Raw genomic sequence first — 12,693 nt, forward strand, 5'->3', positions numbered from 1 at the left:
GCAGTCTGGCTGTGGAGGCCCCGATCTTGGCCACTGCAGTCCACGCACTCTTGAGTCCTAAATATGTAAGAAAATGGAAAACTTCAGTTGTTCTGCCACTGTCCTCACATTGCTCAGGACTGCAGGATGCTCGCTGAGAGGGTCCGAGCCTTTGCTGCTCTCGCCTCCCTTCTCCATTCCGTCCCTGTTCCTCTTCTTCCCGTCTCCAAAGACCACCCCATCAGCCTGCCCGACTCAAAGCCAGAACTTTTTCTGACCTTCCATCCTTCCGCGCAGCTCCAGAAATGGATTCTCTCAGCAGGCTGGCAGAGGGTGGGGATGCTCCTGGTGTCAGTTAGAAACAACAGACTGGGCCCCTTTCCAGGGCTGAGGAGGAGGCCCCCAAACAGCTTCCTGCTCATGGCTAATAATAATAATAATAATAGCTAACATTCTGGGCATATACTACATGTCAGCTGAGCTGTGCACTTGTGGAGTGACCTTAATAAATCCCAGAGCCTCTTGACCTTAGAAATGGTCTGGAGCTCAGCTGTGGAGAGGGTGTTCATTCTGCTTAGGTGACCCTGTGGTTAGAGCCTGGGCTCTAAAATCAGACAGGCCTGGTTCCAGGGGTAGCTCTGACACTTAAGAGCTGTGTGACCTTGGAAACTTTACTTACCCTCTCTGGGCCTTGGCCCCTCATCTGTAAGATGGATAGGAGAGGGTTTCTGTGATGATTAAATGATATCATATGTTTTGAATGCCTGGCACAGCTGAGTAAAGAGAAATGGAGAAGAAAACAGCTAGTGTTATTAGTATTTGTATTATGCCTAATTTAAGTGTGGTTCTAGGTGGACTCAGGATTTCTGTTTAGGAGGGGGTTTTGTGGTTTCTGTAAGAGTCTGGAGAGCATGTTGGGTCATCCTGATACTTGTCTTTTGATGCCCATCCCGGGTGGTTTAGGAGGATGGTCAGGTTCCAGAAGAAGAACTCAGTGTGTGTGTGTGTGTGTGTGTGTGTGTGTGTGTGTGTGTGTGTGTGTGTGTGTGTGTGTGTGTGTGTGTGTGTGTGTGTGTGTGTGTGTGTGTGTGTGTGTGTGTGTATTTTCTCTTAACATGTCTGAGTGAGTCAAAGTTATTATCACTGTATTTTTTAATTTTTCTTTTTTTTTCAGAAAGGAGATGTTTGGGCTGAAGCTGAAGAAGAAGAAGAAAGCAGAGAAGGGGTTAATCCTAGCCAACCAGGGTGCCCAAGGTGAGTCTTTTGAGGGGTGGGGAGGGACCACCACCCTGGGGCCTGCAGGTCTCCAGGGTTGACCCCCCCTTGGCTGAGAATGGGATTCATTCTCCGAGGAGTGAGGTGGGAACTGTGCTGCCTTCTGGGTCTTCAGACCCTGCCAACCCCAAGTGCAGGCCCAAAGTGACCCCCCCCTGCGCCACTGGTCATCTGGTCCCTTGGCCAAACAAGGATGGGTGGACACCTGCTGGACCCCGGAAGGATTCCCCCCAAGGAGGCAGTGACAGGGTTCAAGCTCCCATTTCTGTTCTGATTTGCTCTGTGGCCCAGGATAAGTCACTCAGCAGCTCCAAGTCCCAGCTTCTCCCTTTGTTAAGTGGGCATGACGTGGGCTACTGAGCTGACCGCGCGATCATGGGAGAAGCAAGTGAGATTTTGAAAATCAGAGGGAGGGTAGCAGCTGCTCTGGGGGAGGCTTTACATATACTGTCTCATTTAACCCCTCCGTCATCCTACCAGAAGGTGTGGCTATCCCAATTTCACAAATGAGGTTACAGAGATGCAGAGAGAGTAAGTAAAGTGTGGAAAAGACCAGCTGCAGAATTGCAGGGCTCAGTGAAAAATGAAAATGCAAAGCCATTGTTAAGAACTTATTAAGAATATCTGGATGGTGACTGCAGAGCATTAGGCCAAGGGCAATGAGTTCCTTCTGATCACAGGACCCTACAGGGCTGCACAGACCCATGAAGCCAGCCTTGAGGGTGGGAGGTGCAGAGCCAGGAAGCAATGGCATTGGGATATATTGATAAATCCAGGCTCTCAGACTTTCTGCGCTTAGAATGGGCGATTCCTTCTCCAGAAGAGCAAAGCTCCAAGTTACAGTGTGACCTGTGCCAGTGGAGGCCAGGCCCCATATCAGGGAGACACTCATGTGTATTGAATCAAATATGATCAACTGATTCCAATGGACAGGTCTGGGGTGGTGTCTGGAAACTTACGTTGGGTGGTCGTGACAGCAACTGGTTCAAGGCTAGCTTTCTGGACCATTTCTAAACCAAAATGGTACAGTGAGTCTGCTTTATTTTCACCCCTCTCATCTCCTTGGAGGGGTGCGTCCTTCAGCCTTCACCGCGTACCCTGCAGGTGCCCTGCAACCTGTCCTCCACCCAGCTTCACTCCTCACCCTCAGGGAAAACCTAACCTTACGATGGGAAAATACAGAGACTCATTCATATTAAAGTGTTGATAGTAACGATCAAGTCATTCTTGGATGGGACAGGAGAGGCATTACATTTTAGGTGGAGACAAGGCTTAAAGCTTAATAGAAGTACTTGTCTATTCACTCAAGTTGAAGGTATCAGGGATTGGGTAGAAAAGACCCTGGGGTCTTTCCTGACGTCCTTGAAATTATGACCCTGCAGTAGGTCCTGGAGATACAAGGTTGAATAAGACACAGTTCCTTCCTTCAAGGACCTTATGAAAAATAATATCTATGACACATTGAATAAGCCACTGCTGCTTTTTACTTTACATACATCATTCATGACTCTGAAATGTAGTTTCCTTTGCCCCTGTTTTATAAGAGATTCAGAGAGGATAAGTGTTTGCTAAAAGTCACACAACCAATAGGTGCAGAAGCTGGCTCCTGAGGCTAGGTCAGTCTTACACCAGAGCCCAGGCTTTCCTACCCCATGGGTCAGCCTCCAGTTAGGAGCCCTTACTGACTGCGCAGCGGGGAAGGAACAAGCTGGTGGAGATTCAGGGCAGCCGACCATAGGGATTTCAGAGGAGCTGGCTCCCCAGGGCTCATTTTTTTTTTTTTTTAACATCTTTATTGGAGTATAATTGCTTTACAATGGTGTGTTAGTTTCTGCTTTATAGCAAAGTGAATCAGTTATACATATACATATGTTCCCATATCTCTTCCCTCTTGTGTCTCCCTCCCTACCACCCTCCCCATCCCACCCCTACAGGCGGTCACAAAGCACCTGATCTCCCTGTGCTATGCGGCTGCTTCCCACTAGCTATCTACCTTACGTTTTGTAGTGTATATATGTCCATGCCTCTCTCTCGCTTTGTCACAGCTTACCCTTCCCCCTCCCCATATCCTCAAGTCCATTCTCTAGTAGGTCTGTGTCTTTATTCCTGTCTTACCCCTAGGTTCTTCATGACATTTTTTTCCCCTTAAATTCCATATATATGTGTTAGCATACGGTATTTGTCTTTCTCTTTCTGACTTATTTCACTCTGTATGACAGACTCTAGGTCTATCCACCTCATTACAAGTAGCTCAATTTCGTTTCTTTTTATGGCTGAGTAATATTCCATCGTATGTATGTGCCACATCTTCTTTATCCATTCATCCGATGATGGACACGTAGGTTGTTTCCACGTCCTGGCTATTGTAAATACAGCTGCAATGAACATTTTGGTACATGACTCTTTTTGAATTATGGTTTTCTTAGGGTATATGCCCAGTAGTGGGATTGCTGGGTCATATGGTAGTTCTATTTGTAGTTTTTTAAGGAACCTCCGTACTGTTCTCCATAGTGGCTGTACCAATTCACATTCCCACCAGCAGTGCAAGACTGTTCCCTTTTTTCCACACCCTCTCCAGCATTTATTGTTTCTAGATTTCTTGATGATGGCCATTCTGACTGGTGTGAGATGATATCTCATTGTAGTTTTGATTTGCATTTCTCTAATGATTAATGATGTTGAGCATTCTTTCATGTGTTTGCTGGCAGTCTGTATGTCTTCTTTGGAGAAATGTCTATTTAGATCTTCTGCCCATTTTTGGATTGGGTTGTTTGTTTTTTTGTTATTGAGCTGCATGAGCTGATTGTAAATTTTGGAGATTAATCCTTTGTCAGTTGCTTCATTTGCAAATGTTTTCTCCCATTCTGAGGGTTGTCTTTTGGTCTTGTTTATGGTTTCCTTTGCTGTGCAAAAGCTTTGAAGTTTCATTAGGTCCCATGTGTTTATTTTTGTTTTTATTTCCATTCCTCTGGGAGGTGGGTCAAAAAGGATCTTGCTGTGGTTTATGTCATAGAGTGTTCTATGTTTTCCTCTAAGAGTTTGACAGTTTCTGGCCTTACCTTTAGGTCTTTAATCCATTTTGAGCTTATTTTTGTGTATGGTGTTAGGGAGTGATCTAATCTCATACTTTTACGTGTACCTGTCCAGTTTTCCCAGCACCACTTATTGAAGAGGCTGTCCTTTCTCCACTGTACATTCCTGCCTCCTTTATCAAAGATAAGGTGACCATATGTGTGTGGGTTTATCTCTGGGCTTTCTATCTGTTTCAATGATCTATATATCTGTTTTGTGTCAGTACCATACTGTCTTGATTACTGTAGCTTTGTAGTATAGTCTGAAGTCAGGGAGCCTGATTCCTCCAGCTCTGTTTTTCTTTCTCAAGATTGCTTTGGCTATTCGGGGTCTTTTGTGTTTCCATACAAATTGTGAAATGTTTTGTTCTAGTTCTGTGAAAAATGCCAGTGGTAGTTTGATAGGGAGTGCATTGAATCTGTAGATTGCTTTGGGTAGTAGAGTCATTTTCACAATGTTGAATTAGAGTCTTCAGCCCACAGAGCAAACAGGGCGGAGAGGAGTCAGTGCCCTCCTAAAAGTAAATAGCATCCATCCTACTGGCCAGGGGCTGACCCTGTGGGAGACAGCGAAAACAAAGTCTACAGAACTTAGTGCAAATTGGTCTTTCCTTCTTGGCCTGACTGGGGAAGTTAGGACTTTTCTGGGTGAAATGTTTAGAGATTCTCAAAGACTGTGGCTCTTACATCTTTGTATTTTGAGACATAATGGCTATGCCTTAATTTCCTAAAATTCCAATGATCCTGACGCATCCATTAATTAGCTGCCCAAAGAGTAGTTGTTGGGTACCTCCCATGATCATCCTTCGTTCATTTATTTAGCAAATATTAATAGAATGTCTGCTGAGCGTAGGGTCCTGTGCTCGGTTCTGGGTATGTAGTGGTGATGTTGGATAGTTTAGAGGGAAGACAGCCCTGTGGAGGATTCTTCCGTTTGCCCCTCCAGATCTATCTTCCACGCTTGTCCACCTCTTCTCTGTCCCAGGAGGCTGACCGCTATGGATGCCCAACCCAGGTCCCTTCCCCAAGGGGGTACCCCAGCAGGAGGTCTGGGGGAGGAAGGAGTGTGAGGTCAGGACCCAGTGGTTGGATGTGTCCCTCAGCTGGAGGATGGGTGCCCCTCCACCTAGGAAAGCCGACTAGACCTGACTTCCTCTCCTTCCACGTTCTGGTAACTGTTCTCTCTCCTCATTTTGGGGGCCTCCACGTGGTATCAGCTTGGCTGCCATAGCCACAGATAGCTGTACGACCCTTTGTGGTTTTCCTAGACCCACACCTTTGTAAAAAGTCCTCAAGTCATCCTGCTGTGGACGGGCCATCTGTTATCCATGGGGACGCTGATGCGGTAACTGCATTACAAGTGGAGAAAAGTGCTGTAAAGAAAATAGACAATGTGCTTACATGGAGACTATTGGGGGATCTCTTTTAGTGTGGTCTGAGAGGGGCTCCCTGAGCAGGGGGGTCATATTTAAGTTACAGCATCGAGGGTGAGCCCCCGAGGGGTGGGCAGGGAGAGCAGCTCAGGCGGAGGGCTGCCTGTGAAGAAAGACTCCAAGCAGGACAGAGCTTGTTAGAAGGGATGGAAGTCAGCCTGTGTGACTAGAAAGCACTGAGGGTGGGGCCGGGGGGCAGGTAGGCCAGGAGGAGGAGATGGCAGTCAGGTAGGACAGGGAATTAGAGTTGCGTGTGCACTTCGGATTTGTTCTAAGTGCGATGGAAAGCCATGGAGGGGTTTTCAAAAGAGAAACATGATTTTTTATTTTTTTAAAGAAGGTTGCAGTGGAGCTCCTTGGTGAGTAGATTGGAGAGAACAGAATGAGTGAATCGATCAGTGAATGAGTTAGCTATGGATGACGCTTTAGCTCACTGCCTTCCTGCCTGCAGGCCTGTCTCACCCTCCAGCACGTAAACCCCTAGAGGGAGGGGTCCACGTTTTGTTAATTCCTCCATCCTGAACGTCTAACCTAGCCCGGTTTCTGGCATGTATAACGTACCTAAGAATGTTCACTGTAAACCTGATTCTCTAACAGTTGCTCCTCATTCTTTTATTTTTTAAAATTTATTTATTTATTTTATTTTTGGCTAAGTTGGGTCTTCGTTTCTGTGCGAGGGCTTTCTCTAGTTGTGGCGAGCAGGGGCCACTCTTCATCGCGGTGCGCAGGCCTCTCGCTGTTGTGGCCTCTCCCGTTGCGGAGCACAGGCTCCGCGGCCATGGCTCAAGGGCCCAGCCGCTCCACGGCATGTGGGATCTTCCCAGACCGGGGCACGAACCCATGTCCCCTACATCAGCTGGCGGACTCTCAACCACTGTGCCACCAGGGAAACCCCGAAAGCATATCTTTAAATTCATAATCCATAATTCCACAATACCAGGCATACAAATCTACTCCCTCTCTTTTTTGGAAACAGAAGATACATAGTATGTGTCTGGCTTTTCTGCCAATGAGATGTTAAGGTCCATGCGGTCAAGGACTGTCTTTGACCAGTCCTTGTACACCTTACGGTGACTGGCGTAGCCTGGACACAGGGTTGAGGCTCATATTGCCACGGTGTGTCATATTTAATAGATCTGTCCCTTTTGTTTGCTTTTCTAGATGGTCAAGGTGAAGCAGAAGCACCACAGGAGGGGCTTTCTCACCAGGAAGGCCTGGGAGGAGATCTGATTTCTGACAATGCTTCCACCTCTCCTGTCCCCTCAGCTCCTCCAAAGAGAAGGTACAGTATTGATACAGGCAATCAGCACGCATTTGCTAGCACCTCCCCTCTGCCAGGTGCTCCTGCAGGCTCTGGGAGACCAGAGAATAACACCTAGGCACCGTCTACAGGAGCTGAAGGTCTGAGGCAGGAAGACTGAGTGTTTTGTCTCCTCTACTTTCTCTGTGGCAGTGCTGGCCAGGGTCCCGGCTCTACCAACGTCTAGTCTTAAATTTCCTGAGTTAAGGTACTCATGTCCCTCATTGTTCAGGAATGACAGCAGCAACAGGAGACAGAATCAGGTGCTGTCCCTCACCTGCTCTTTAATTCATCAAGATGCTAGATGTCTTGGCTTTGTGTTTGTCCCAGATGAGAAAGTGGTTCTTATACTACCCAACAAAAAGTCAGAACAAACTGGCCTTCTGCGTGCAATTTGTTGTATCAGTTAGCTATAGGTGTGTAACCAATAACCCCTAAGCTCAGTGGCTTAATATGAGCACTTATCATGCGTTAGTTTGGATAGTTTTACTGGTTCCAGGTAGTCACAGGTATATGACTGATGTGTCTCTTGTCATTTGGCAGTTCTGCTGATTTTAGTTTGACTGTTGGTTGGTGGTGGGCTGGTCCAGTATTGCTTTACCTGGGACCACTGGCCTCTCCTCCATACAGTATTAGATCCTCCAGCAGGCTATTCCAAGCTTATTCCAATGGTGGTGATGGCAGGGTTCCAGGAGAGAAAGTGGAAGTACACAAGATCTCTTGAGCCCAGGCTTGGAATTGGCAAAAGTCATTTCTGCTGCATTCTGTTGACCAATGCAAGTCACAAGTCTAGCCCATGTCACAGCAAGAGGAGGCTACAAGTTACAGGGTAAAAATCCTGGATACAAGGAAGCCAATAATTGGGGCTATCAATGCTTTTAGTCTACCATATTTGTTTATGTCAATTTCTTGCTAATGATAATTCCTCATGCCATCCCTTCCTTTTCCGCTCAGAGTTGTTATTATCAGTAGGGCAGATTAGTGCTTCCTTGTGTGGCACATCCTGAGTTGGTGTTACTGGGCTGTGACAGGATGGTACACAGTGTATGTGTGTATGGGGAGGGGGGCAGGGGGCGGGAGACAGATGGAAATCAGGAAAGGTGATAGCTCAGAGCTTGACCCTTAAAAGAAGATGTGAAGTTTGTACGTTCATACTCACTGCAATGTCTCCTTCCCCCTACACGGCACCATGACAGCTGCCACCCCCGCAAACCCCAGAATCAGGACTTCAGTTATTTTTTAATATCCTTTAATGGATCCTTTGCCATTTATTTCACTAAGATAATAGCATAGAATTAGTGGAGGAAGGCAGGAGAAAGAGAAGAAAGAAGTACGAGCCTTTTGCTTTCTCCTGGCCAGTGCATCCTCCATCAGTTAAAATTCTACCCACCTACCAATGTTCAATTCAAATCTGACCTCTGTAGTGATGTCTTTGTTGCTTACTTAGGCTCTCACAAATTTCTCTCTTCTCTGAAGTTATATCACATTTTTTTCTACGACATGTCTCACACTTAATAGTTCTCCCTTTATCTGCTTCGGTCCTCTCTCCCTTGGATAGCTTGCTAGCTCTGCAAGGACCAAGATGATGGCTTGTTCATGTTTGTTTTTCCTCTGAGACTAGCACAGAGCTTTCACACGGTAAATGGTCAGTACAGGTTTGCTGTTTTATTGATGAACAGATACCCTTTGATATCTACCCTTTCCTACGTGCAATATTTCTTTTAATCCTAAAAGCAACCCTATGCAGTAGAAATTATTATTTCTGTTTTTAGATGAAGAAATTAAGGCTAATATCACAAAATTGGGGAAAACAATATTCTAATTCACATCGGCCTGACTCCAAAGCCTTCAGACTTTTACTAGTTTACTCTGTTCTCTACTGGACTCAATTACAATCAGCAGAAATGGAAGGAAGTCAAATGCAGCAGTGTTGCTAGAAGGCAAGAGAATAAAATTCAATAGGAACTCGAGCTCAGTTTATATACCACCCATTGCTGCTTCTGTGGCAACAGGGATTCTTCACCTCTTTATGTTATTATCCAATTTCTAGATGCCCAGGTGTTGCACATCTGTTTTCAATTACTCATGACAGTCCTGATAAATGAAATCCCCTGGAATGTGAAATCTCGCTGAGATGACATCTTGGTCATTCTTTGCAATTTTCTTTTTTACCAATTTTTTTTTTTTTTTCGAAAGCAATCACGAAACTCAGAATTGCTGTATTTACCAGAAATGGCAAATTGGCCCTCTGGATAGGATCAGACAGCAGATTAGGGAGATCCTTATTTAGACCCAGCTCTGCCAGTGATTTGCTGAGGCATCTCAGTTTCTCATTCTGTAAAATAAAAAATAAATGATACTGATAATCATACTCACAATAAGAATTGACATTTAGTCTTGCCAGGAACTGGGTTAAACCTTTATATGCCTTACATCTTTTAATTGTAGCAATCACTCCTTGTGGTAAGGGCTATTATTAGTGCCATTTTTTAGGATGGGAAAACTGAGTCATAGAGAGGTTAAGTCATGGTCCATCTATACTTATCTCCTCCAGAGGTGAGAGAGAATATGTGATATAAATAAAAGCATGTGGAAATACCTGGGAAAATATTTTCATGGCTTATGGATCTAAGGTAGGTTCTTACTTAATGAAACAAATATGTTAAACTTTCTTTCAATAGATCAAAACTGTTGACTAAGATCCACGATGGGGAGGTCAGATCCCAAAATTACCAAGTAAGTGATGAGCTCTTCCTACCAAGCCTCCCCCAGCTCTTGTGTGAATGAACAGCCAGACCCAGAGCGTGTACACGCTGCTTTGTGTTGTAGATTGCCATCAACATCACTGAGGCCCGCCAGCTGGTGGGTGAGAACATCGACCCAGTTGTGATCATTGAAATTGGGGATGAGAAGAAGCAAAGCACAGTGAAGGAAGGAACCAACAACCCATTTTACAATGAAGTAAGTCACGGAGGTCACCAACTTCCTCTCCACCAACACACTCTTCACCACCACTCTGCAGCATTCTTCAAATAGAAAAGCCATCGCAGAGCCTCCTTACAAAATTTTACAGACAATGGAAAGGAGAGGCAAGGAATTCCTCCTGATATTAAATTCATTGCTGTGTTTTCAATAGACCCATTTTCTTATTTCTTTAAAAAAAATATTTACTGGAGTATAACTGACTTACAATATCATATTAGTTTTAGGTGTACAACATAGTAATGCAATTTTTAATACATTATGAAATGATCACCGCAGTAAGTCTGATTACCATCTGTCACCATACAAAGTTATTACAATATTATTATTATTTTTTTTGCGGTACGCGGGCCTCTCACTCTTGTGGCCTCTCCCGTTGCGGAGCACAGGCTTCGGACACGCAGGCTCTGCGGCCATGGCTGACGGGCGCAGCCGCTCTGCGGCATGTGGGATCCTCCCGGATCGGCGCACGAACTCGTGTCCCCTGCATGAGCAGGCGGACTCCCAACCACTGTGCCACCAGGGAAGCCCTATTACAATATTATTGACTATATTTTCTGCGCTGTACTTTACATCCCTGTGACTTATTTACTTTATAACTGGTAGTTTATACCTCTTAGTCCCCTTCACCTATTTCACACATCCCCCCAACACCCCTCCCCTCTGGCAAACACCAATTTGTTCTTTGTATTTGTGAGTCTATTTCTGTTTTGTAAGTTGTTCCTTTGTTTTGTTTTTTAGATTCCACATATAAGTGAAATCATATGGTATTTCTCTTTCTCGGACTTATTTCACTTAGCATACTACCCGCCAGGTCCACCCATGCTGTCGCAGATGGCAAGATTTCAGTATTTTCTATGATTGAGGAATATTCTATTGTGTATATATACCCCATCTTCTTTATCCATTCATCTGTTGATGGACACTTAGGTTGCTTCCATATCTTGGCTATTGTAAATAATGCTGCAATGAACATAGGGATGTATATACGTTTTCAAATTAGTGTATTTGGTTTATTCAGATAAATACTCAGAAGTAGAATTGCTGGATCCTATGGTAGTTCTGTTTTTAATTTTTTAAGGAACCTCCATACTGTTTTCCATAGTGCTTGTACCAATTTCTTATAAACTCATCTTCATCTGTCATAAGCTCTGAGTTTATATCCAGTAAATGTGCTGGTTAGGGAGAAGATATACATTCTTTTGCATAGCAGAAACATTGAAAATTTAATTATTAATTTTGAAATAGGCATGCTATGTTGGAAAGTACAACAGTGGTATTTTTCTAAGCAGCGCAAAAATTGTAAAGGAAAGCATCAAGGAGAGACACAAAGCTTCTAAATTTATACACACTAAATTCTTGTTTTTAAATAAAAAGATTAAACAGTTTTTAAAAATGGTCAGAGATACAGAGTTTAAAATGATATATGTGAAAATATATATGATAAATGTGTTTCCCCCTGATCTTTGATCTCTATCTAATCCCTTAGTGCCCCTCCCTGGAGACAGCCATTCTCCCCAGGCATTTGTGTATCCTTTGCAGAGATATTCGAGGCCTGCATAAGCATACAAACAGATACTGTAGCCAAATGGTAGCATTCTATACACACTGTCCTGGACCTAGGTCTTTTCACAAAACAATGTATCTTGGAGATTAGTCTGTATCTAGACATATAGTTCAGGGCTTCCCTGGTGGTGCAGTGGTTGAGAATCCTCCTGCCATTGCAGGGGACACGGGTTCGAGCCCTGGTCCGGGAAGATCCCACATGCCGCGGAGCAACTAAGCCCGTGTGCCACAACTACTAAGCCTGTGCTTTAGAGACCACGAGCCACAACTGCTGAAGCCCACATGCCTAGAGCCTGTGTTCTACAATAAGAGAAGCCACCACAATGAAAAGCCCATGCCCGGCAACAAAGAGTAGCCCCCACTCGCTGCAACTAGAGAAAGCCCCCGTGCAGCAACAAAGACCCAACACAGCCAAAAAAAAAAAAGTAAATAAATAAATTTATATATATATATATAAAAAACATATAGTTCAATCTCATTTTCCCTTCTTTGCTGTAGAGTTTTCCATTGCATTGATATATTATAATTTACTAAACCAATCTCTCATTGATGGATATTAAATTTTTTTTCAGCCTTTGGATACTACTTATAATGATATTTAAATGGCATAACTAGGGTGAAGAGTATATGCATTTAAAATTTGATATGACCACATTGCCCTCCAAAAAGGTAACAATTTGTACTCCAACTAACAGTGTGCAAGAGTACTTGTTCCCCCCTAGGCACTTCAACACCATGAATTGTCAAAAAATTCAGTAAACTCTTATTAATTAATTTTTTAATGAGAGTGGTAATTGAAAAGGCAGGCAGAGAGAGTATGCATAATGATATATATAGAAGACTCCCAAATCACATTTGAGCTGTTAACTCCTTTCCTCTTTATCATTCTTGCCTCTGAGACTTTTACGATGTGTTTAAGTGACAGTTTTCTCCTTTCTGTTCTACACCTCAGCTCCATAACATCTTTGGCCTGAATGCGATATGAAATAACGTGCATGAAAATGCTTTAAAACTGCAAAGCTCTACAGATTTGTTGACGATTTTATTTATGTTTGCTTTGTGCATACAAGTCCTGGATCTAAATGAC

At 44.1% G+C, this 12,693-nt stretch overlaps 1 protein-coding gene across 1 annotated transcript in view; it reads left to right on the forward strand.

Moving 5' to 3' along the window:
* Nucleotides 1-12,693, forward strand: part of FER1L6 (fer-1 like family member 6) — a 173,826-nt gene that overhangs the window by 40,748 nt on the left and 120,385 nt on the right. The window contains exons 3-6 of the mRNA XM_073794722.1: nucleotides 1,154-1,233; nucleotides 6,920-7,040; nucleotides 9,740-9,794; nucleotides 9,888-10,019. Of these exons, the coding sequence (XP_073650823.1) occupies nucleotides 1,161-1,233; nucleotides 6,920-7,040; nucleotides 9,740-9,794; nucleotides 9,888-10,019 (381 nt within the window). The 5' untranslated portion in view covers nucleotides 1,154-1,160. The remainder of the gene's footprint in view (nucleotides 1-1,153; nucleotides 1,234-6,919; nucleotides 7,041-9,739; nucleotides 9,795-9,887; nucleotides 10,020-12,693) is intronic.

The sequence above is a fragment of the Tursiops truncatus genome, chromosome 17 (genome assembly GCF_011762595.2).
Source record: "Tursiops truncatus isolate mTurTru1 chromosome 17, mTurTru1.mat.Y, whole genome shotgun sequence".
NCBI lineage: Eukaryota > Metazoa > Chordata > Mammalia > Artiodactyla > Delphinidae > Tursiops > Tursiops truncatus.